The sequence below is a fragment of the Pundamilia nyererei genome, unplaced genomic scaffold, assembly GCF_000239375.1.
Source record: "Pundamilia nyererei isolate P.nyererei 1_Seehausen unplaced genomic scaffold, PunNye1.0 scaffold00035, whole genome shotgun sequence".
Classification (NCBI taxonomy): Eukaryota; Metazoa; Chordata; class Actinopteri; order Cichliformes; family Cichlidae; genus Pundamilia; species Pundamilia nyererei.
This window is the reverse complement of record NW_005187436.1, coordinates 2,965,858-2,991,821: the sequence shown is the minus strand read 5'-3', so window position 1 is coordinate 2,991,821 and position 25,964 is coordinate 2,965,858. Positions and strand designations below refer to the sequence as shown.

The window sequence follows — 25,964 nt, the reverse complement described above, 5'->3', positions numbered from 1 at the left end:
ACCGGATAGTACCCATGCCCATCACTCAAGGAAACAAGATGCCCACTGCAGAAGTGCTGCTCACTGATGTGTTTTTGACAAAGTGGGTGTCTATGACAGCCACATCCAGCCAATGTTATTATTGTCATCTACCAGCTGAATGTGACAACACTGATGATGTGATGCAACTTTCTCTCTTTAGGTGGTGATACATACATTCTGTATTTTCGCTGAGGGTTGTTGAGAAGCCATCTGATGACCCACAGAACTGCCAGGACCAGACGGTGGGCTAGTCCATGACTTCAGAGGCAGCAGAGGAAAGGAAGACACTGGGGATGCAAAGAAGAGAATCCTGAAACACACAAAAACACTGAACATTAGCATCCAAAAAAAAATTTCAGTTGGCGAGTCTGTGGAGCAAACTCTGTGACAATCAGCACTTCTTGGTTTTCAAGTATTGCTCACAAAGGTGTTTTTAGGTTCATTACCATGCTGCAAAATGAATGCATCTCCACAAAGATGCAAACCTGAACATGTCTCTGATGACTGGAGTGCTACTTCTCTCTTGTCAAGGTGGAGTGGATTTGAAGCAGGTGGCCAACTCCAGAGAAGGCAAATAAATGAATAAATAAATCATTTTGCAAGAGTGGTGAAGTGATTTAGAGACCACTACTCATTTTCCAAGACCACAACTAGACTATATTTTTGTTGATTTGGGGTGTTGCTATTTTCATTTTACAAATGTGGTTTGTGATAAAGTTGCTTTTCCACCTCTCTGTGACTAAAATGTGATTTAATTTTGTATTTACTTTACTTGTGATGCTTGTGCTTTGGACAGCTGACCCAGCATCCTTAAAAGTGCCATGCGCTGCCCACTTATGAACCTTAAGTCTAGCTACAAATGGGACCCATTTGCTAAGAATAATGATCCACTTTCTGTCACTCTCACTTACTAACACCTATCACAACACTAATTAGTTAACAAGGTTTGACTGGAATAACAGGTGAAAAACGCCTACAAATTAATTCACTTAAACAAATCTCTAGCGACTTAATCAATGCTTGAGTGGCATCTGATTCTTTTTCATATGCACTGCATGTGCCCTGAACGTTTATAGACATCACCCAGGAGAGCTGTGTGTGAACGCCTAGCGGCAACTTCCAGGGCTGAAAAATAAAGCCAACATGAGTGCCAAAAACTTGAGGCTGAGTCTAAAAGTGAGTCAACTGCCAAACACTCCAAATTAAAATGCCCAATGTAACGCATAGTTCTGGATACTGGAGTAAGAGGCGTGGTTGCTTTGATTGACAGGCGTCCTGGCTTTACTTGCACTAATTAAAGTCAGTAAACTGGACCTCTGTCGATGGTCTTGGTGCCCTTGGGAGCATTTTTAATGGAATTATCTGACACATGGCTTACTGAGTGGTGAAGCCTGTCCAAGAAGTTTGTGCTTCAGCTTTCAAGAGTGAATTTCTAGTATTTTCCTCTGAATTACCTCTAATCGCCACAGATGTTTCCCTGTGTGTTGTATCTGTGGAGTTTAGTTAAGCAGCTTGGTACACAGGCATGCTGGTGTTACCCTCCCAACATTAGCAGTTTAGTGTTGGGTTGCAGATGTGTGATTAGGCAATATAGCATATGTACACAAGAAGTGAGAGGACAGTAAGCAATAAGTCCCAGTTCAAATACAGCAGTGACTATTACGCTATCCTCCAATGGGTCACACCAACCAATGCCTCTCTCCACCCTTTCAGCACAGCACTGTGAAGTGCTGAGGAGTTAGTGTGAAAGCTAAGTGCTACTAAAATATCCTTCAGTGTCATGCATTATTCACATCAACAGAAGAAAAGTTCATAAACTCCATGTATCTTGTTTATTTGTACAAACTCAAAATTTGGCGAGAGCACTCTACGTTACCTCGAAATCTGAGACAATCCTCACTTTTAGTTTGAACTTGAATTTTTAATAAAAGGCACGTTGACCTCAGGCTATATGGAATTACAGCATTTAAGACAGGTATTGAATATGTCACCAATTTTCTAAGTAAATATATTTCTAAATATGCTATTGACATTAAATCCTCACCAGATGTTGATAACAACCCATCGACTCCACTCAAGTATAGAAATCAGACTATCAAACCACAGATCTGAGCTGGTATCATGACTTCCTGTGCCTTTTTGCATCACCCTTTATTCATGTGTTAAATACATTTTTCCTTTGTCATTTCTCATTGTTACACATACCTTAACTGGCCATTTATGTCTGCCCTCCAGGTTTGATTTCTTTGCATGTGTGAATTTGATGGGTTACCAACATCTGTTGAGAATTTCATGCCAGTAGCACCTTTAGAAATACATTTGCTTAGAAAATTAGTGGCGTGTTCAATACTTATTTTGCTCAGTGTATATGGTTTGAAAAGAGGAGTCAAAGAAGCCATCTATGTCCACTGTGAACGACCCTCTTTGAACAGAGGCGGTGGCTTATGACACCAACTGTCTGCCATCTATAATCAAGTTTTGAGATCCCTTCCCAGATGCCTTAACGCCCACTAACATCCGGGGCCTTTTGACATCAGGAAATCATATGATAGGGTGGGGCTAGGTTTCACAATGAGTTCACCTGAAACCTTGGGTGATTGTGACCTACACCCATTTTCACACCTTGGCTCGTGTGATTAGTTAGAGGATTGTTAGCGGGTCTATTTCCCTCTTGGGGGGGACACTCCCATAGGGCTTATATCTGGGACTCTACCATTTAACCTTAGAACTGAAGAAGGTGAAGCATCGTCAAGCAACTTAAAGAAGTCCAGATGTTTTCTTTCCGAGCTCCTTAGACTACAATAACCTGGATGACTGAGAACCTTCACAGACAATGTATATTAGACTTGTTAACAGTCACTCTCAAAGGTTCATGCTGGATCCTGACTAACTTTCAATAAAAGTGCATACTTCTGACCAAATGAATTACCACCTCTCCAATCTAATGCACTCCAGAGGGGTTCATCTGCCATTTACGATTAATAGTTCAAAATGTAAGTGTTAACATTTGGAGTTGCTAAAAAACACTTGGGTATTAGGAGCCCACAAACAGACCATCAGTCTTACGATGAATGAATGGTGAAATGCTTTGCCACCTCAGCTCCAGCTTTCCTTTGTTTATAATTCTTTCACTGGTGGATTGGTGACACTGACAGGAAAAAAAAATCATTTTTGTCTAAGTAGATGTTCTTCTCTTTCACATCTGAGTATGGGAAGCATCGTATGGCATGACCAATCACAGAAGGTGCTTCCCATAGATAAAAAAAATCTCACTTGAATTTGAGAGAACTAGGGTTAGCTTGGTAACCTTAGAAAGCTTTATTTTAATAATATGCAATAATATTTTACAGTATTATTATAGCTGTTAATTCATGTCCAGAATACTTCTTTTGTTTCTAAAACTACTGAGAGGTTAAAAAAAAAGACTTTTCATGGTTTCCAAAAGAAGCTCACCAGTCCCAATATATGTTGAGTACATGCTGAACTTTCAACGCCTGCTAATAAGTACCCTTTTATGCCAGTACTCTATATATCTGTCTCAGAGAGAAACTCGTTTGCTGCAAGCTGTATGTTCTGTAACTTTGATCTTGTGGTCTGAACACTTCTACTTGCAGGCTAGAAGTGAAAAAAAAAACAAAAAAACTTGTGGTCTTGCACCAGCCACTATCTCTAAGTGTTTGTGTTCACTCTCCCTCAACTTTCGAGTAGCAGACAGATACGCAAATAACAGAATAGAGTCAAAGTGTGTATTTTAACTGCATTTATAAAACAAAATTAATTAGATATAGAGTTTAGCTCAGTTACAAGTTTTGATAGACAACAACTTAATTATTATCAACAGACCAACCCATGGAGTTGACGGATCCACCCTACAGAGAGTAATTCGTTCATAATGTTTATAACTGAAATACCAAAGATGCTTTTTATTGGGTGGCATTTAAGATGATTTATCGAACTATACACCACCAGTAAATAAAGCTACCTGCGTGAATCCTTTACTTAACGGCCCTTATAGCCACTAAATTTTAATGAACCTTTTAAGAAATGCGGCATTATTTTTGAACTTGTTTTTTTACCTCAACACTAAGCTAATACTCACACTCGGGGTCCCACCCACTACTTCCGTTGATATGTTCAACACTGCGTATTGGGTGATTAAAATGTGTGAAATTAGGTAACTGTGAGTGAATCTAAAAAAAAAAAAAACACCTAAGGAAAAAGTGCAGTTCTCTCTTTGCGAATAGTTAAATGGACAGGAAAAATCAATTCAACGCAATTTGTTCCACACAGATTATTTGTCATCTATTAAAGATGTCATTTTCCATAAATTACGCCATTATGTGAAAATGTGCCACCAGCCTCTTTTCTTTCCATGATGTGCATGTGTATGTAACCATTTTACAGCGAGAGGATGAGTTATAGCTGAGATAATTGTCTCCATAGTGAGCGCTGATCGCCCACGTGCAAGGCTGATACACAGCAGGTGGGAGGTGAACATACTGTACAAACACTCACACTCTACTCTTTGCACTGCATCTGCTCCATAACTGGAAAATAGCCAGGCAGCAAACCCTATATGAGGTCAGCAGCAGTGCATGCATGTGCAGTTATGCTCTCAAACAGGATTTTCAAAAGCCTGCCCCTGTTTTGATTTAGATTTCCAGCTTTTGCAAATGTGATTTAATGTAGCTGTCAGATTACACAACCAATTGGTTACACGCTTTGCAGACTGTTAGATTTCATTAATTTTCAGTTTGTTCATGGGTATATGGCCATAAAAATGCCCTGTCTGCTTCCACTTTGGATTTTGATTGCCTCCTCCTTACAGCATGCTTTCAACAACCACCAAGCACTGCTTCTAATCAGAGGAGAGCAAACACACATACGGTATACTATTCAGAGGAGGGAACAAAAAAATACACATTACACAAGAAATACTCTATTTTGGTCCATTGATGGCATTGTCACTGGAAAAAATTGTATATATTAGTGGTAAAAAGAAAAAAAAGCTTTGTAAAGCTGATTTCACAATCCAGTACCTACCAATGACACTAGATGAATGTCAGTAATTTTTATAAGCTGCTTGTTAATACATCCAAAGAAATAATTTAGCATCAGGTGAAACTACATTGAAGAGAACTACACAGTTTGTATTACAACAGAAAATACTGTGCACTCGGCAGAATTGTAGCACAAAGCTGTCAATTTCCCATTAATTTCAAATATTAAATATTACGATTTTATGTTTATCTCTCAGAAGAAGACAGAAAACACACACGCAAACAAAGTCCAGGTTTGGTGCATGTTTGAACAAATTTTGCTCTTTAAAACAACATATAAACATCAGTATCCAAATTATCTGATGGCACTCTGGCTCAGCAGGAAGACTGGCATGTCTTTCATTACCTCTCCATACTCCAAATCTAGCTTGGTTTGATCTGATTGGGCTGATCTGAAACATTCTTCTCTGAGAAGGTGATTCACGGCACCATGTCACACATCACCAGCCTTCAGCTAGCTATGAGAAACAACCAGTTTTGCCTTCTCAGTTCATCGCCACCCATTAGAAAACCAAAAAAGGGGGAAAAGATTCCAATCTTTTTAATTAAAATGATCAAATTTCCCCATTGATGCATTATATCAATATCATCCTTTTGAGATTCACAAGTTAGTTAAAACTGCAAAGCCATCACACCTCCACACAGATCAACACTTGTCACATAGCTGTGTCTGAGTGTGCATGGGTCTGCGGTAGGCTGCCACAAACGATTATTTTGATAGTCGACTAGTCACCGATTATTTTTGCGATTAGTCGACTAATCAGATCATCATCCATTGGACGTAAAACGTACAGCTTATCGCACCAGCATGCATCTGCTCCTATATAACTATCATTAGCTTGCAGCTTGAAGTGTTTAAGGTCTGTGCTAACCAAAAATAAAGACAAGATGATAGTTTATTAAACTTGTTATTAAATTTGCAGATTGTCTCGGTGGAGTTTAATACACTCAGCCGTCTGCTCCTTGCTCCCTAATATATAACAGGACATTGGAGTAAATTCTCGATCATTTCACATTTCTGTTTAATCAGTTTTCTGTTTGACGTTTATTCAGCAGTGTAAAAACTATAACTTTAATCTCAGCCCAACCGATTTACTCAGGAACAAATAAAACGTTGAAAAAAGCCAAACAATAACATTTTTAAGTTATCTAAGTGACTCATATATCATGTTTAACCTGAGTAGCGAAAGACCGTGGGAGGTCTGAAAACAATGTGCCGGGAGTTCGGTGTTCTCACCGGCTCTAGTGAGCCGTGAACCCCCGACTAGCTACCGAGGTGGTGGGTAACAGACGTCTCCGAAAACGTCAGAGCACTTTTGCAAATATGTGGTGTCTTGGTAAATCGAGCCAACATTTGAAGTTTACACAGCTACATTCTCGCCTTAAAATATCTTAAAAGTTTATTTCGTGACCCAGAAAGAGTTATATTAAAACTAAGTAGCTGCCGCCATTGTTGGAAACTGGAATTGGCTGAGCCACGCTATGAATTCTGGGATAGGTTGGGCCACGAAGGATACACCCGACCCATCCTTCAAATCTGGGGAAAAGGAGGACGCATTTATCGGCCACATTTGTCAGAGTCTTCGAATTCGGACAGCCTTCGTTGCGTTGCTGTGACGTAATCGGCCTACAAATACGGCCTCTGAACGATGCGGCCCCTGAATTTGGACACAACTATGATACCGGAGACCTCTTTCTTCTTCTTCTTCTTCTTCTTCAGTGTTTAACGGCAGCTGGCATCCTTGTAGATGCATTTCTGCCATCTTCTTTTTCAGTCCGTTATTACACTCTTAAATCCTACTACTTCTTCCTGCATCTTTCAGCATCTTACAAAGTTTCAAACGACGTGTAGACTATTAAATTAGCCATCGACGATTTTGATAGTTGACGTAATCGTGACTAGTCAACTAATCATGGCAGCCCTAGTCTGCACCACACAAGCTTATGCCTTGTCTTCTGTATGATTTGGACTTCATGTGTGTGCATGTAAATATTCGTGTGTGCGTATGTGTAGTTTTTAAGCTTGACATGATGAATGAGAGATAGATCAAACTGTAAGAGTGCAGATTTTCTCAGAGTAGAAACTTGTCAGTCACAACGTAAACCTGTCCTGAAGCCCACCGTACCTTATCCACTTCTCACTCTTGGGATCTTAATGAATAAAATGACAATCACGTTGGTACAGCTTAAAACTAGACATTAAACTCATCAGGAAAATATTTATTGAAGACACGGATCAAAGGAGTTAAGGCATAATTTCCTGAAGGCCAAACCATTAGAAAGAATGTAGGATTAAGGCATTTTTTGCATAAACAGCCAAAGTTAAGAGAGCAAAGTTTCTGAGCAATGTTTTTCACCTACTTTCTCACCAGCTCTGCTCTTTCCCCTCTTCTCCGTCACATTTGTGTCAGCATCTAACACTTTCTATTTTACCGACTGAGCTACTATCTGTGCACTGTTGTTTACCCTAATAATGTTATCCATCTTAGGATCCTGAGGTTTAAAGTCATTAGAGTTAACGTCACTGGTACTTTTGTTTGCACATTTGGCATCTGCTAACTTTCCCGAAACAGCAGATGCCGAAAGTGCAAACTAAAGAGTTTGTAACCTCACAGAGAGAGGAATTGAGAGCACGCCAGGCGTTGTCCTAGTCGACCGTCGGCCCACCTCTGCAGCGCTTCTGCATAGTTGCTCCTCACTAGTGCAAAATTTGGGCTAAACACTATAATATTGCTGTGGTAACTTCCCAAAATAAAAGTGCTAGAATATTTTTTGGTCCTCTTGTCTTTTTTTTTGGTAAGACAATCTAGCTCATAAAGGAAAGTGAGGGAGAGAGTGAGGGGGCAAAGACACACAGAAAACAACCCAGGGTGCACTCAAAGGAGGCTGCAGGAGGGGCTTGGCTTTGCTATAGGGATACCTGTAAAGGTGCTAGATTTATGAGATCTTAATTATGCACTATCTACAATCCTGCACTTATATTCATGCATCAACTACAAAAGCACATTTACATGTAATTTTCATGTGGACGTGTCAATATTGAGGTAAAGACAAGTAATTCTTCACTGTCAAAGCAATGGTGTTTGCAACTGAGCTATCATTAGCTAGCTATCTAAGGCCTCAGTCTCATAGGCCGAAAGAACAATCAGTAACCTACTGACATGCTCTGGTTGGTAGGAAAAATGTGTATTCTCCATCCAGTTGGCCAGTGGTTGCTGGCTGTCACTGGGGCAACCAAGCAACCTCTAGGAATCACTTAGCAATTAGAATCCATGAGCAATTGAGCAATGAGCAACTCCCCAATGAGCAGTGGTTACCAGGGGGATCCCTGACTGTTCTCTGAGCTTGCGTGACTGGTGCTTTAGCAAACAGTTTCATAGCTATTCCCAGCAACCACTCCAGAATCAGTTGGGGAATACTCACTTCCTTTAGCCATGTGTGACAGGGGCCTATCACCGATCCATCAGCTACCAGTTTCAGGGTCCCTGTAGTCAGCCCTGTTGGCCAGTACTGACAAGGCAGTAGCAGTACATCTGATACATTCTCCTCTTAGAAGTTGATTTATGGCACCAGGTCACACATCACCAGCCTTCAGCTAGCTATGACAAAGTTCATTGCCTTAACATTGGTTTCCACCTAATACGAAAAGAATTCAACATTTTTAGTCTGACGATGGTGGATGAAACCTTTTTATAAAGACTTAGTGTGACATGGTGACAATCTACTGCTAAACTTGCCAATGGCAGAACATCTGGTGTCAGTCTTCAACCCAACGCCAGCATGAGAGGAGACTGTTTTTCCTTTTCTTTTCTCTTTATAAATGTACATATAAATGATCAACTTTGATTTACAATTTCTTCTGATCTGATCTTTGTTTTTCTGCTGATTGCTCATTGTGCGACGTGTCTTCTTGTTAAAGAAAACTGACTGATTGGCTCAAACAAAGATTTTTGGTCGATAAACATTTGTTACTGTTGCAAAGAAAATGACATTCATAAATAAATAACAATGCAATCACAGAGGCTGACTCAGCGCATACTGCTCATAAACAACCTGTTCACTATATAGTTTCCCATCAGTATACTAGTTCAGTGTCAGCAGAACATCTGAAACCTAAAACCTGAGCCTGGTTTATAAAACAGTGGCATGAGACCCATGCATCACGGTTGGATGGAAGATGTGGGCTCGTTGTTTAAACACAAATTGAATCAAATCAGTCTTCAAAGTGTGCAATCCCTCCGCTAGTGGATGGAATATTTTGGATTCTTCAAGGCAAGCAGGGAATAAAATCTTATATTCTGGCTTGCAGAAGCAGCTTCCTCAAGCCAACTGTGGCTTCATCACCAGCGTGTGAGCTGAGCTGCAGTTAGCAGTTTCAGGAACCGACAGGCCCAAACTGCTGCGCTCAACACTGGTAGATAAACACCCTATGATCCCCCTCTCTGGAGTTCATGAGTGTGTGTGAATGCAAAATATGCACACGTTTTCCTGTTTGTGTGGAACACTGTGGCATGTTCACTCAGTGTTCCCTCGGCGTGTTTACCAATCTCAAAGCTAACGGAGCAAGTGCTTCCACAAAGGGCTGCCAAAACACAGAAGACAGCTAATAAAGGATGGCATTCATTCTAACCCAGTACTTATTCACATGCCTGTGCACAGCAAAATGTCAAGCCACCCTCTCAGTTATGGTCTGAGAGAAACACAAAAACAAGCCCGTTATTTTTGCAACAATGGACACAGCTCAGACATTTTAATATAGTACAAGATGAAGACAGCAAAAGCAAACAACAACAGCAACAGCTATTATTGATGAAGCCAATACATAAATGCACAGACTGGCAAAATACAGTAATGGAAAAACATTTAACTCGGGGTAATTATATGTCGGAGAAACAAATGAGCACAGCTCCAGGAAAACAGTTCATTTCCACCTTGCATCGGTACCGAATAATCAACGCAGTCCATTAGCATGCTTCAAAATTACAATGCACACATTCCTAGCATGGGAAATGCATGTAATGGGATATTATAATGTCTCGCCAAGCTAAACACTAAGCACTTTGACTGTCCTTGCTTGAGAGCACAAAATTCAATTAGCGAATTTCATTGCCGAGTGGTGGAAGTGCCACTTGCTATTCAGACTTTATATCAGTTAGCCAGACTCAATCTCTGTCCCTCCTTAATTGCAGCTATAATAACAACCTTGCAATTGTGGTGACTGCATACGTGCTTCAGGAGTGTGTGCATGCGCCTTCACGTCACAGACTGTAGATAAAAGATGGGCATCAGGTTAGCTTTATGGCCATCATCGTCGTAATTTCCTGGAGCTAGAAGTTACCATATTTTTGATGCGATCTATCAACGAATGAGGACAAATTTGTTAGAAAACTGCATAAATAAACTCTATGACTCCAATGCGCAAACACAGATGCCTGCTAATCTGTGCTAAAGCAGCCACTAACCAAAACTGGACCAATGACTTCTTCGATGTGCTGTTCCATGCAGCAGGCCGTATTATTTAGACAGTTAATGCGACTTTTTTTTTTAAAAAGAAGAAGAAAACACTGCAAAAACCAACAGGCCCATGTCGAAGCAAATGTCAAAGCATGTCAATTCAAGTGGCCACATCTCTAACTTAAACCTTAACAAAATCCAAACATGTGGGTTAAAAAAGAATAGTACTAATATTTGATGCAGATGTTATGAAGGGAGAAATTAGCAATAGAGACCAAAACCATTTGAATCCCTGAACACGGACACTGCCTCAAGTGGCTTTTTAAAGAACTGCAGTTTTTTTTTTACTTCTACATTGGTTTCATTTTTCAAGGTCCCTGTTTGGTTTAAATGCGTATATCCCATCATCTAGACAGTATAATAGGTGGACTGTGGAATGCATGCTGTTTCAATCAATGCACTGGACAGCAGACGTCTTGACCAGGTGTCAGCTCATCAAGGTAAATCATTTAGATTTTTGCGAGCACCCGCCATGTCTGTCTCTCCCTCTCCAATCAGCATCTGGGAGTGTGCTGTGTCCCTGCTTGACCCTCCATAATACTTTATTCAGTAGCGGGACTTACCCTGCCATCAGAAAAACCAACAGATGACACGTCTTTGCAGGGATTTGAGAGCATCCCCACACTCAGAGAAATCAACTGCAGAGAAGCACTTCCATGGACAAGAATATGGAGGAAGAGGGTAAGCTGACAATGTGGAACGATGCGCTCTGTTTTACGTCAAACCCTAATTACTTTTGTTTAATGCAAGGCAAAATTTCTTGACCTCTTGACAGTGTCTATAATGAAGTGGCGTACAGTGTACACTCATACTGTTACCTTTTGTTCTTCTCTCATACTTTAAACTTTAAAAAAAAGCACACCTCTGCGCAGATTACTGTTAGCTGCTGTGAGAAAGATGCTGCCAGAAGCAATAATGTCACTTTGCATTTCATTACTGCGCTGCATACCGCCACCACAGCAAATTTATGTAGTGAAGAGATTTTGTCAATTAGCGCTAAAATGTATTATCACATTATTATTATTTGAGGTAAATTGTGATTAATGATGCACTCCACAACATGGATAATGTGCTGTTTACAGTACCTGAGGGACCTTGATCGTATAACACCAATTAAAAGGTAAAAAAAAACAAAAAAACACAACTTACTATCAGGCTTTATTAAAGTTTACAAACAACTTTTCTGCTTTATGCTTGTTTTGGATTATTTACAGAGACAAAAACAAGAGTTTGCACCTCGTACATCATTTTGGAGTCCTGTTAAAAATTTAAGTACCCCCTCGGGGTGTACTTAAACGGGGTAAGGAGCAGCCCGGTGCTGTTAATCAAATGCACTTGATTAAATGATCATCAGCAAGTGTGAGCACCTCTATAAAAGCATAAGTTTTGGCAGTTTTTTAGTGTGGAGCATTCAGATGTGCGTTGACACAATGCAACAATGTTCCCAGCAAATACACCCCAAGGTCAGACTGTGTAATGCTCAGAGAAACTGCAAACAAACCCCGAGAGGTAGATCTTAAGACTCTACAGGCCTCAGACGGCATCTTAAATGTTAAAGTTCAAGGCAGTACAATTAGAAAAGAAAAAGAAAAAGGAACACGCCAGCACAGCTTAGATTAGACAAGAAAGAGCAGCATCCGCTTGACAGAAGAGACCAAATGAAACAGAAAATCAGCACATCAGAGCTAACACCTCATATAAACTGTCAACCACAGTGGTCAAGAGGTGATGTTTGGGTTTATTTTGCTGCTACATGACCTGGGAATCTAGCAGTCATTGATTTGACTACGATAAGTATTCTAGAGTCAAATATGACGTCATCTGATTGCTAAAACTAAAAATTGGCCAAAACTGGTTTGTGCAACAAGACAATGATCACAATTGCAGCAGCAAATCTATAACACAATGACTGAAAAAGAAAAAAATAAAGATGTTGCAATGTCCAAAAGTCCAAACCTCAACCTGACTGACAGGCTGTGGCAGGACCTTAACAAAGCTCTGCATAAATGAACATCCACAAACCACAATGAACTGAAGCAATGTTGTAAAGACGAGTGGACCAAAATTCCCTCACAAGAATTGATAAAGTCATACAGAGTCTTTCCACAAAACTTTCCTTTTCACATGACTGTGGAGTGAAATTAAATTTCTGGTTCTGGTAGAGCTGAACACAGCTCAGCTGTGTGTACAGCGTGCAACCAAACAAAGAGCTGGTTGCTGAGGGGCACAGAACAAGATCATCACCCCTTAAAATGTCAGTCCCTTCAGCCTTCCTGCTGCAGCGGCCAATACCTCTTTTCCCGACTGGTTCCTTTTAGAAAGAATGCCACAAGCAGACAGCTGCGACTACAGACTGAAGCACTTCCAAAGCAGGAGCTTGACTTTTGTTGATTTGAAGAAAAAAGCCAAACAAAGCCAAACAAAAAACTTGCATATTGTGGATATAAATAGTACTTCGCAACCTACGTCAGGTATACTAAAGTCTTGCAGAGAGTGTTTCAAGCACGTAGGGTAAGATATGCACAGATTAGATATATAGAAATGCTTGTTGTCTGAATATGATGAATCTTCTGATGCCACGTGAGATAAGTGAAGCCAGCTGGTGTTTCCTGTTTGAGTTTCTGCTGAGGGAGAGTGTCCTCTGTTAGTGCTTGCTTTCACTATTCTCACAAGCTCAAAGGCCTGCAAGTCTTTGAGTACTCTCAGTTCTTGAGGATCTCTTGTACGATGGGTTAATAAGCTTTTCATCTCCTGCAGATTATCCAACTACACTGTTACTTTACTTGTCTATGACCAAAAAATGTATAAAGTAGGTTCGAATGATGTCCCTTCAATTCACTCTTTGAATTTCAGAACGACCACACAGTTATGGAAAGAGGATATACAGTACTTCAAAACATCTTGCTAGCCTGATTATTTCCATGATTTCATCTTGGTACCATGAGAAATCGGGAGAACAATACAGTGTAGGGCGCCCTTGTGCTGCTTTTACCCTTTGATGAATGGACTGAACGTGCCCTCTGAAGATGTCCTGTTGTACTGGGCACTGAGACGTTAGAGGCAAATCCATGTTGCAGTCTATGTTGAATTCACAGACCGGATCCAACACATCCCACAGATGATTACACTGAAACCCGCGGAGTCTGGAAACCAAGTCTACAACATAAACTATTTCGGGCCACTGCTACCAGGGAATACTGTTGCCATGAGCGGCTATATGTGACGAATGCAAGGATGAAAGAATTCCCAGGAGAACATTACCTAAAGCTTCATACTGCTTCTCCCAGTTTGCTTTTTCCCCCTAATGTGCATCCTTCTGCCATTTACTCCCAGAGTAAACAGTAACACTGCACCCAGATATCCACATGATATAGTTTGGTCCATAATTCCTTGGACAAAGACAGTTTTTTGCAGTTTTTCGTCTGTACATCACCACAGGAGCAAAGCCAATATGTGATTGAAGTGATGGTACCAATGATGGTATCAATTTAAAAGGTTTTATGAGGATTTTGTTAAATGTTTAGTAATTAGAGTGATTTTTATACACAGTCTGCAGCATCATGGCTACACGAAGCCTGTTCATTTCATTCTTGCATGATAAATAAAGGAGATTTAATATCTGAAACTGATTCAAACTGCGACCTGTCCAGGGTGTACCCTGCCTCTCGCCCCAAGACAGCTGGGCTCCCCAGCATCGAAATGTCTGGCAGAGCTCATCAAGGGAGGAATGCAATTGTTCTTCATGGGTTCTAAACTTCAGGGAGTCATTAACTGCAAAATACTTTCAAGTATTAAAAGCTGTCTTTATGATTAAAATTACGTTAAAGTATGTTTTACAATTAATGTTGAATTAATTCCTAAACAGTTAATGCAACCCTTTTGAGAAACCACTTGATTACTTGATTTAAAATCCACTGTGGTGGTGTACAGAGGTAAAACTGCAAAAACTGTGTCTCCGTCTGACAAATTATGGACGTAACTGTAAAAAACAACACAGAACTCATCAGACTGAGCCATCGCTCAGTGGCCTAGTTTGGATATTCAGGCCCATTGTAGATGATTTTGGCAACAGACAGGTCAAGATGGGCACGTATACCAGCCTGCACTTACAAAGCCCCTTATGAAGTTCTCTGTATATTCTGACAGCTTTCATTAGTATTAAGTCTTCAGCTATTTGCAAGACAGTAACTCTTCTGTGAAATTGGAGCGCAAACCCAGCCCTCTCTCCCCCAAAAGGATCAGTCAGCCTTTAACACCCTTGACACTGTCACCACTGGCTCTCCTTTTTTGTGCACATTTGGATAGGTACTGTCAAACCACTGCGAGAGCTGCTGTTTTGAAGATGCTCCTACCCAATCACCTACAAAAATCCCTGTTTGACAGATGTCTTTGTAACAATATAATCTATTATTAAAACAATACACTACACAGGCAAATAAGAAATTTCATGGTCATTCGAACAAGAAGGGAAACAGATAAAAAGATATTCTGACACCTGTTATATATCAAAATCTACATCACACAATACCAACATTGTACAGAGTTTCATCACTTTTGGATTGATTGTGTGGGAGGGTGCATGCATGGCTGTGCATGTACACTCAAGTAGGTGGAGAGGGCAGTATCACATAACCTTATCCTTAATATAGTACTCAAAATAAAAAATGTCAGGTATACAAACCCCTAGGGAGCATTTGTACCTTTATACTCTCCTTTGCTAAGCCCTTCCTAAACAGCCTCTGTCCAATAAAAGGAACCCTAACAGGACAGTTAAGTTTTAATATGCAAAGATGCTGAAAAAGTATTCAAATAACTAATCATAACAGAACATAATCTTGGTATTAAATGAATATATATCACTCAAGTAAACTCGAGTGCAGTTTAAGAGACAATTAGGTTTACTAGCCAAACGAGATGAAGAGGGATGCCCAAGGAAACAATTTCAAAATAGCCCTTGTTTGTTCTGATTCATAACATTTGTGGAAATTAACCGTTCTTCCAAAGATTTGCTTATTATTTGGTGGCCTTCAGAATTATGATCAGGATAGAAATGTTTTGTCACAGGATGAAAGCGAATAGAAAAAAACTGCAGTGACTCTTCCTTTTAAAGAAAAAGGGGACCCAGCAAAATGCCCCCACAACGTAAGAGAGCCACCAAATCCCTTTAATTGATTCACTATTTGGTTTCAAAGGCTCAAATTTTCCCTATATTTCCCATTAATCTGTACATTATTCACTTCAACGCCACATTTTCCTAATGTGTTCCTATGTTATCGAACCCATACCAACCTATTATCACAGAGCGAGCAGGACCTCTGAATGCCCTGTTGTGTCTGCCACCAAGGCATACGTAGAAGATCCTTTAAATTCTGTTTCCAGTTAAAAGTTTGTCTCTTCTCAGAACACAGTTATTAGGGAATCACCAGATCATATGTTCACCTTAAATCTTGCTATTTTGGTTGTTTGGCCTTTTACCAACTCCCTACAGCTAGGCTAGCCACTTCCCCCACATCCAAATGGCTGGTTACAAGAGCCAGCTGTTCAATTTGCCAGGAAACCTTGAGGATTACAATCATAAGACACTAAAATCTTACGCGCCACAGCAGTTAGTGTTGTCAAACTGGCTAAAGCGAGCACGGTATTTTCAAAAGTATCATTGAATTCAAATAAACTGCACAAATTGAAGCACTACTCCTTCTTTGTACGGGAAACAATTAAACCATCTTTTAAAAAAAATGCTCCGTGACCCCAGCCTACACGTACTGTGACCTCACATGGAGTCCAGACCACGCAGCTAAAGTATGTAAAAAGATGCACCAAAAGCTGGTGGGAGGAAACCAGCTGCAGGGAAATGATCAAAGCACACCTCCCACCACAGATTCTTGTGAAATTATGAATGTATAGTATCTGCAGCTATGTGACTATAAATGTAGGGGGACATCAACATGTTCAGCGAAAACGTTCATAAGTAAACAAAAACTAGTTATTCCTGACACAGTCGATTTCTCTCAGACATTTTTGAACTGGCTCCTGATTGGTCCGTGAATGGGTTTCGTCAAACATTCAATGATATATTCGTTGGCTTAACAAGCAAAGAGGAAAGACAGGGCAGTGACAGTGACAGTGATAGACAGGGTAGCGTTTTCTTTCTCTACTTAAGAAAATGAATGACGTGAAGACTACAGTCAAATACAGCACGGCTGCTTCTCTCTACCCGTACCCGTGAGTGCTTTTGCCTTTTAATATGTGACAAAATGGAGAAACACAGAGTTTCTACCAAATACAGCTGGAATTTGCAGGAGAAAAAGAAGCCTGACCTATTTCTCGGAATGAATGGAAATGACCTACGCTGTGGGCCTGCATGAATCTAAATTGAGTCACCAAGGGTATCCTGTGCAACAGTGTTCTGTTTGATTTAGAAACTGCTCCCCTGCTGATTCGAGGCAAGACAGGGGATGGCTGTGCCCACTAGGCCTTGAGGGGGGAATGTTTCAATGGCAGACGTCTCCAGCAGCACCCTGCTCCCAGACTCAGCACCAGACAAGCCAAGCAACACAAATGCAATTAGGTGCAGGAGGAGCAGACACAAACGTGTTCACACGCATACGTCTCCTTGCTACAGCCTAAAATCCAGTTCCTGTTGCCCCCTGTCTCAGCTGAGCCCTCTTTCTTACAGGTTGCGTTTGAGCAAACATCATATCGAACCATCTGTTGAAACCTGGTAGATTCAAGAAGTTGTTTCTTAAGTGGCTAATAAAAGGAAGTAGAGTGAGTTTCAGAGGTTGTTTTCTAAATTAAACATCAGATTAAAAAGTGAAGACAATGGGGAAAATACCTTAAGTCGCTCATGGAAAGCTGACTGTATTAAACATTATTCGACATTAAAAGGAAAGCTCTGAAATTCTCTGAATTTAAATGCTTTTCATTTAAACTTGGCTTGTGGATGCCGTCCCTGTTAATCGACTGACAAATGATTCATTTCGACAACATAAAAGGTGAAAGAGGGCCATCTTTGTGGGAGTGTTTGCTTGATTGGCATGTGTCTCAGCTTATCACTTTAAACAAAAACGACACAAAAATGTCAGCGCTTCGTCACGACAGAATTTTTAAGGAACCTTAAGGTTGCGTGGCTCCCCTTTGGATTTTGGTTGCAAGCTTATACGTAGCTCTAAAGTTATCCAGACATCAAAAACTCGAAACTGTAAAACACAAGCCCTTTCTAGTAAACGTGGACAAATATAGAAACTACAATAAAGGATTTCCACAATAATCTTATTACAACACTTCTGTGAATGAAGCCTTTACCGCAGTATGAAAGGAAATACTTGTGTAGGGATTTATTGGAGCTTTATGAAACAGGTGATCTGTAATTTGGAGGTACACGTCATATTTTCATTCATACGCAAATTCAACAGTGTGCTGAATTAGGGCCTCAAGAAAAAAGGCCTCACACTGGACCAGAGCGCAGTGGCTGGAAAGCTAACCACTACCTGCTATGCTGATGTGTGAAAGAAGCCCCTCTGCCTGCATCTTTGGCCTCTAGCTGACCTCCCTCCGCCTGCAGACAGACCACTTAACACTGCCTCCCCACCTGTAGAGACGTCTGAAGGACAGGCCCCACTTCAGAGCTACGCAGTCAGTGATTGGCCATGATTACCATGGGCACTTGACTCATTTCATCTCCTCTAAAGCACTAAACTTTGGGGCATCAAGCACAGAGATGGATTCTTCTTCCCATCTATATTTTTTGATTGTGTACATTAATACCAGTGTAGAAACACTTTAATTAGAACTTGTTTCTGATGCAAAATATGCATGAATGTAAAATGCTGAATATCTGAAATGTTGCATTTATTATGCATCTAATGTTGTTGGGTTTTTTTCCATAGTGATGCGTTGTGAAGGGAATTTCTCTGCTGAGGTTTTCGAGCAGGTAGTGGAACTGGCACCGATGTTTGCAAGGAGGCGTCATTCTGTATCAGCCGAAGAGCAGTTTGATAAAGCGGCACTGCCTCGGTGACATGAAAGCCCAACTGAGTTCAACAACAGCCGTCATCTCTGCTCTGCTTTTCTGTAGATAAATGCCACTGACAGGAACAGAATTCACTGTGGTAACTGATCAGGTGCCAAGTGCCCTCTCCCCAGTGCCCTGCTGCACCGAAGCCCTCCACGGAGCTGGCATTGGCCTGGCCTGGCCTGGTCTTGCAGCCACGGGCCCAAGCTTTGTAGCTCTACCCTCGACTATTCAAGCTATCTCCAAATCACACCCGCCTGCTGTCAGCAGCCCGACTCACAAACCTAAGCAAACAATTTAAAACCCGGCAGTAAAGACCTGGCTAGGAGGCAAAGTTAAGACAGCAAAGTTGACTTGATCGGAAATCTAATCTTGCATATTTATGTGGTGTTTATTACACCAGCGTTGCAACTAGCTCAAATATAATTAGTGATAGAAGAGGTGTTATTATGTAGGTCTTTGTCAGAGGACGTGAATGTGTTTTAAAAATACCACAGCAATGAATCAGTGGCCTCACTATCTTTACAGGCAGGCAGAGCTGGTAGGTTTTGTCAACCAGGCCAACAATAAGAGAAGCATACAGGCACCAGAATGAAAGAGGCAGTGGTGTTTGCACTTATTGTTTGGCTTCAGCTGAAAGTGAGATTGCTGTGATTTAATATAAAACAACCAGCCGTTATGCATTTTACCACCATCTCCATGTAAAGCCACCTGGCCCTCCAAAAGAAAAAAGAAAAAAAAACATTGGAATGATTAATATCCCATGTCTGGAATACTCAGAAAATATACATATTATAACCTTCACGGTTTCACAGCCTCATAAACCTAACAGGATATTTATTTTATTTTATTTTATTTTATTTTATTTTAAAAAGTGATTTAAGGCTAGGCTGCAAACATATATACCCAGCTGCCTCGGATGAAGCCTATATTATATTGCTACATCACAAAGGTCTGTGACTAAGCATTGAGGTCCATGTTTACAGCATCCCAGACCGTCGAGGAAATCTGTGGCCTCGGTGCGTTTGTCTTCGTCCAAAGAAAATTAAAGGTATTCGCACAGGAGCTGAAGTTGTATGCATCGAGGCACGTACTCCCATAAAGGCAGGTGCACCTGTCTGCAGTGGCAGCCTTTTGTGCTCACTACCAAATGAGCCACGAATCTACGTGTCGCGCCGTGTGTGCGAAATACAGCATAGACGTACATGTAAAAGGAGATGAAACCATCCGTGTCTCTTACCGTTCTGCCTTCAGTCATGGCTCCCCATCATAGCGTTTGGAGTCCAGACCTCTGACGAGCCGTTTATTCCTATCAGGCTGTGTCACTCACTCCCTCTCTCTCGCTCATCCCCATGTCATGTTTCTCTCCGCTGCAGCAGAACCAAGCCACGCCTCCTCCAGTAGCCGCGTGACGTCTGCCTCTGACGAGCCCTTTTTTGCACACGCCCTCGCATGCGCGTTAATCATTTGGCCGCCAGAGGCCGCTGTGCATGAACCAATAAAGAAAAAAAAAGAAGGAAAGAAATGAAAAGCCAGCGTAATCACAGCCTGTACGAAACTCCAGTGACTGCAAAGCTATTCTCCTCAGATTAAAAGCACACTGAAGACTGCTGCACTCATTTACCACTTTATTAGGAACACCCGTGGATATATAAATCTGCCATACATTTCACAAGGCTTCTAAATGTTATGTTTTAATTACTTTAAAACAAAAAATAAGATAGAAAAAGGGGGATCAGTCTACATAATGTTTATTACTGATGTCAAATTAGGTGACGATGGTGGTGGTGAAGTAGACCTCTGGGCTAATGGGTTAGACAACAGGTTAGGAAATCTTTTTTTTTTTTAATCTTTTTTTTTCATTTTTCTTTAAAGTTCTGTCATGCACAGGCAAAATCTCGAGTTTCTACAAGAAACAAATTCTCCAACAGTATTTCATGGTGTTATTTTAATAGACGTACCTAACAGGTAGACGTTTGGTTTGGGATCTACATTCCAGTGCTGGGGAAATTATTTATCTATCTATCTATCGTGACTCACAGAGAATGGGTGTTTTCTCATTTTCTTTGGCTCGTTGACTAAATGCTCACCGCGGTCCATTCTCATTGTCCAGTGTTTCACTTGAACTGGTCCAGCAAGTTATCTCTGGGCTGGTGCCTCACACCGAGTCCCCATATCGATCCGCCAGCTTTACCTGCCGCACGGACACTGCGTCTTTGGAGACAGTCCTCACTGTTTGCCGTCTTTCTCACTTTCAAACGAAAGTCCTCGGGCACAGCCATGAGGTCTTCCGTCGCGTTTGTCATTCTCCTGGTCTTCTGCGTTGGATTTACTGGATGTAAACCCTCGTCGCCCTGTCCGAGTGGCCAGTTTATGCTGAAGAACCAGTGTGTCCTGTGTCATCCCACCTGCTCCGAGTGCTACGGACACGAGCTGTTTGAATGCACTACCTGTGGAGTTTGTGAGTAGGATTTTCTTAGCACGTATAACGCAGTGAATATAGGGCTGTTGTTGATGGCTTTCTCAAATGAAAAAAAAGGCGATGTTTATTAAATATCCATTACATTTTCCCCACACACTAGCTTGCAGTGCATTTGATATACCCACGGATTTTTTTAAAGTCGTGTATCTTATGTGACAATAACTTAAGTTTTCCTCATCATTGGCAAAAAGATCCAACACAGTACCTATGAAATGAGGACATGAGAGCACTAAATTTGCATGCCATTGTTCATATAATTGTTTTTTTAAAGGATTTTATTATAATTTGTTATTATTTTACCACACCTATACCAGATTATGACAAAGACCTGTTGACGACTCAGTAATCCAGTTTTTTTTTTTTACTAGTCTATTAATGATTACCCAGCTCTTTAAAAAAAGGCTTTTGTTCGATGAGGAGCATTCAGCTCTGGTTTACCATTTACTCTTGTTAAACAATCAGAGAGGCTGGCTGTAGGACTTGCTGGCTACCTCTGAAATAGGGAAGGGTTGAATGTATGATCGTTTTTCACCCGAGTTTTCACGGTGTAATGTGATCGTGTCAGAAAGAGGCCTTTGTTAATCAGAACAGGGAAAAAATATCTGGAAGAGCTGGAAGTAGTGCTGTTGCAGTTGACTAGGCTCAACCTGCAAAAGCTGCAACTCTGTCCCTCCTTCCCTCACACTCTCCCTCCCTTGAACACACACTACTGATTCTCTTACTATACAATGTTGCTGGGTGGACCTATGCTTGGTTGTCATGTGCCATATTTTTCTGATCATGCTGTGATTGAGGGAAGTGGAAGGATAAGAGAGGCAGCAGCTTGCAGCCGCTCTCCTCCCTGTCTCACACGTCTTCTGTGTGGCGCTGAGCAGATGAGACAATGCTGTAACTCGGCTGCTCTCAGAGATGCCTCAGGTGCCACAGGTGCCTTGCTAGGCTAGTGGCAGGTGGCAGAGCATTAATCATGAGGGCCAACACAAGGCTGTCTCTGGTTACAGCTCTGATCTCTGGTCTCCCGCTAATTGCCAGTGTTTATATTAGTTGGAGCATCAGTCAAGAAGTGATCTGGCACTGTTGCTGTCTGCAGTCAGTCTGCAGTCAGTTTATAATGATCTTTATGCCTTCCATTCGCCTGCCGCTATTCTCTGTTTTTATTAAATATGCATGTGAAATCTCTGAATCCAGCACCTCCCAGCAGTTGCCACAGATTCCCTCAGCAATCCTCATCTTTCATTAGGCACTTACTTTTACACAGTTGCAGTGTCTTTTTAACTTTCCTTCATCCGACTGGCTGTCGGATGAAGAAAAGATTAAAGCTTACCTCTGTATTTATTAGGAGAATCTGAATGTTTTTCCCTCTCAGAATACGGCAAACAGCATTTTTATGATAAGGGAAAATAGAGTATGCTAACAGCTCCTCCGTGACCTCCTCTTCCTCCTCAGATGAAGACGGACAGGAACGTTTCCTCCACCAAGGTCGCTGTCGGACACACTGCCCACGGGGATTCTATCCTGACAGGGGTCACTATGCCTGCCTGCCCTGCATAGCCAATTGTGAACTGTGCACAGATGGCAACATATGTGCCAAGTGTCGAGGACATTACAAACTTCACAATGGGGTCTGCCAAACAGCACTCTGCGGCATAGGTAAGTGCAAAACAGAGTTTTTGTGGAGGCGATATCTTTGCCTAACAGAGAGGCATTCAGTATTCTGGACCTCTGTGTTTCAGGGCAGGTGCAGGACCCTGATACAGGAGAGTGCATTGACTGTGAAATTGGCTGCAAAACATGTTACACAGGTAAACATGCTTTCTGTATGAGGCCCACACACCATTACTGTTTAGCGATGTATATTAAAACGCTGATAAAGGAGCACAATGCAGTTTGTTTCTCCCTATGAATGCTAATTAATCACCTTTTCTCCTCTGTTCCCAGAAGACCCAGAGATCTGTAGCAGCTGTGTTGAAGGTTACTTCCTGTGAGTGTTTTTTTTCTTACCTTATTATTATATTTTGATAACTGTGTTTTCCTCCTGTTCTGCTCTGAAATCATCCACAGACAACAGCGTCAATTGGGAATTATCTTTTCATTGTTTATGGATTTGACAGGTATTTTCTATTAGTTTGAATATTAGTAATTATTAGTAAAAAAACACAAAAAATTGAAATCATTATTTTTTGTAATTTCTTTTCTGATTTTTAACAGTTTTAAAATTAGTTAATCAGTTTACGCTTATAAATTTGGGTTCAAAAGGACTGAAATGTTGCAAAAATAGTAAAATGAGAAAACTCGACTTAGTTATTTGTTTATCCGGCATGGAACAGTTATGCTTTTGCATGCTATGCTTTATGATTTTTCAAACAGTTTTTCCTTTTTTATGGAGATTAAATATGCTGCCAAGAAGCAATTAACCTCACAATGACCCTGTAATTGTTTTTTACATTCAATGGTATTGCTTTGCAGGAAAAAAAACCAACAACAACAAAAAACGGGTCTTGTAAATCTACATGCACTGTGAGGCATTATATGGCCAACCATTTTACAAATTGCTTATCAGAATATGCTTAGCTTTCTTGCCTCTACAGAAAATTGCATCTATATTCCTGTTTACACCAGTTTATCAATTGGACGCAGTGTGTAACACAGGTTATAGAGCCAGAACAGACCCCCCAATTGTGCACTCCTCCCTCGAGTTTAGGCCTCCTGGAATCGTGTGAATCAGGTTACCTTCCATTCAGAATCATACGCTGTTACCTGAGCCTTGGTTTTGAGCTCAGAAGAGACTTAACAAAGTGTTCTTATGTGTAAGGAGTAGAGAAAAACAAGTAGAGATGGAAGAGCTGCAAGAAAATCCAGCACCTGCTTTTGTGGATGCTACACAGGTTTATTGGGATAGTCTATTTTTCTGCATCTGCTTGTGTAGTTTTCTTTAAAAGTATGGTTTTAGAGATTCAATATGACTGTTCATCTTAGCATTTTATGCTGTTATAGCTATTATATATCTACATGTGTAGCAGACAAAAATAAAATAAATATAATCCAGCAGGGAGCTGTTATAAATTGGAAAAACAGCCACACTGCGACAGATTGTGACAGTTTCGAGCACTAAAAGAAATTCCTCCTTTTGAGATTTTGCTGGTAGTGAAAAATGTTAAAGTTCGACAGCTTTGGCATAACCATGAATCAGTGAGGCCAGTGTTACTCTTGCATTAAACGCCGCCTTTTAAAAGAAATCACAGCATGATGGATGTTTGGTATTTATTGGCATTTACTTTCCTCCCCAAGGAACCAAAGAAGTGCAGCAAAACCAAAAATTGCTGTGATTCATTCTCACTATAATTTAAATCCTTCATTTCCCGGGGCTTTCTCTTTTCTGAGACTACCTGCAGTATATTTTCTTCCTTACTAACAAAGTCCAGGAGTAAAAGACCTAAACAGAAGTTGCGTTGGAAATGCAAATGTGCTCCTCTGGAATGGATAGCCTGGTGTTTGCACAGGGGGATTCTTAAACATCCTGCAGATTTTAAAGCAGAGTAGTTTTTCCTGGCAAGAAATGGGGCCTGGTTTGTACCAGCTGCTATTGTGAACCACTTGATGGATGCATCGTGGCGCCTCCAGCTGTTCCTCTTCAAACAACCCCCACATCTTAGCACCAGATCCACGGCAACGCAGTAGGAAGGGCAGGTTGGGCTGTCACTGGTCAGGTTCCCTTATGTAGGAAGGTGGTGGAATAGGCTACACAAGATGCTGCATCACATATGTTAGTGGCTTATTTGCTGCTTGGCTAAGTCCCTCTTTCTTTAATGTTTTAGCGTGACATCTTTGCAAATCAAATCTTCACTTTTTTTAAAGCTCGTTTCTGGGGCAGCTGTCTCATGTTTAATAAGACAGTTAAGCCCCGAAGGACTGATAGGATAGGTTAATGACAGAAATCACCCCATACCTGCGGGCTACAAATAAAACACCAATTATCTTTTCGCCTTAAGAAGAAAGTAGAACCACAATATGCTTGAAGAAAGCCAGCTTACATTGTGCTTCCTGTCCCTACTGTTGCTCGTCTAAACTGCATGAGTTGGGAGAAGAGTGCTCTGAAGTCAACAATTCATCTACAGGTGTGCGGCTTACTGACACAATGCATGTTGGGATTACCGCTTGTGTGCGGTATACCTTGTGTTTCTGCTGCCATCAGATCATGGTGCTTTTCATCGGCTTTTTTGATATCACAATAGTTCTGTTCAGCATGTTTGCTTTGCAAAACAGAGTCTACTTTCATTTAATAGCTGTGGCAGGGAGTTCAAGTAATGCAGTCACTGACCTATTAAAAGTTCTACTGAGGAAAAATACTTTGCTAATTGCCAGGGATTATTATTGCTCACCACGTGCAAACAAGTTAAAGAAACCAATGGAAGATTTTCAATGAACCTTTTTCTACAGTTTCAGGCACCAGTGTCGCAGACATTGTCCTCAGAGCACCTATGAGGACAGAGGCAGGCGTGTCTGTCTCTCCTGCCCAGCACCATGTGAAGACTGCAGGAATAACACGCACTGCTTTGCCTGCCAGCCTGGTTACTTCCTCAACGGTAGAAGCAAATAACAATCATATATCTATGCTTTCCTTACTATCAGTATACTAAATGATGCAGATGTTCCATACCATACTAAAAGAGTATATTCAATATATTCTTTAATCACGTTGTTTTTGAGACTAACCAAAGAGAAATGAAAGCACTCTGAGTCTTAATTTGGCTTGCAAAACATGTTCATTTAAGCAAATCTGTAACATAAGATATGCAAATAAGGCTCCAGGTCCAGATGGCTTTCCTGCAGAATTCTACAAAGAATTCTGGTCGATTCTAGCACCAGTTTTCTA

General features: G+C 40.9%; 2 protein-coding genes across 3 annotated transcripts in view; one reads left to right on the top strand and one right to left on the bottom strand.

The window, feature by feature from the left end:
- otud7a (OTU deubiquitinase 7A) overlaps positions 1 to 19,994 on the bottom strand; it is a 42,495-nt gene extending 22,501 nt beyond the window's left edge. The window contains exons 1-2 of one of the 2 annotated variants that reach the window (XM_005730000.1): positions 19,850 to 19,994; positions 196 to 331 (exon numbers count right to left, since the gene is read on the bottom strand). The gene's annotated coding sequence lies outside the window, so the exon portion shown is untranslated. The remainder of the gene's footprint in view (positions 1 to 195; positions 332 to 19,849) is intronic. The other variant, XM_005730001.1, reaches the window with a different exon arrangement.
- Positions 19,995 to 20,650: 656 nt separating this feature from the next.
- Positions 20,651 to 25,964, top strand: part of LOC102213272 (proprotein convertase subtilisin/kexin type 5) — a 17,805-nt gene continuing 12,491 nt past the window's right edge. The window contains exons 1-5 of the mRNA XM_005729999.1: positions 20,651 to 21,070; positions 22,538 to 22,741; positions 22,825 to 22,893; positions 23,030 to 23,072; positions 25,529 to 25,674. Of these exons, the coding sequence (XP_005730056.1) occupies positions 20,692 to 21,070; positions 22,538 to 22,741; positions 22,825 to 22,893; positions 23,030 to 23,072; positions 25,529 to 25,674 (841 nt within the window). The 5' untranslated portion in view covers positions 20,651 to 20,691. The remainder of the gene's footprint in view (positions 21,071 to 22,537; positions 22,742 to 22,824; positions 22,894 to 23,029; positions 23,073 to 25,528; positions 25,675 to 25,964) is intronic.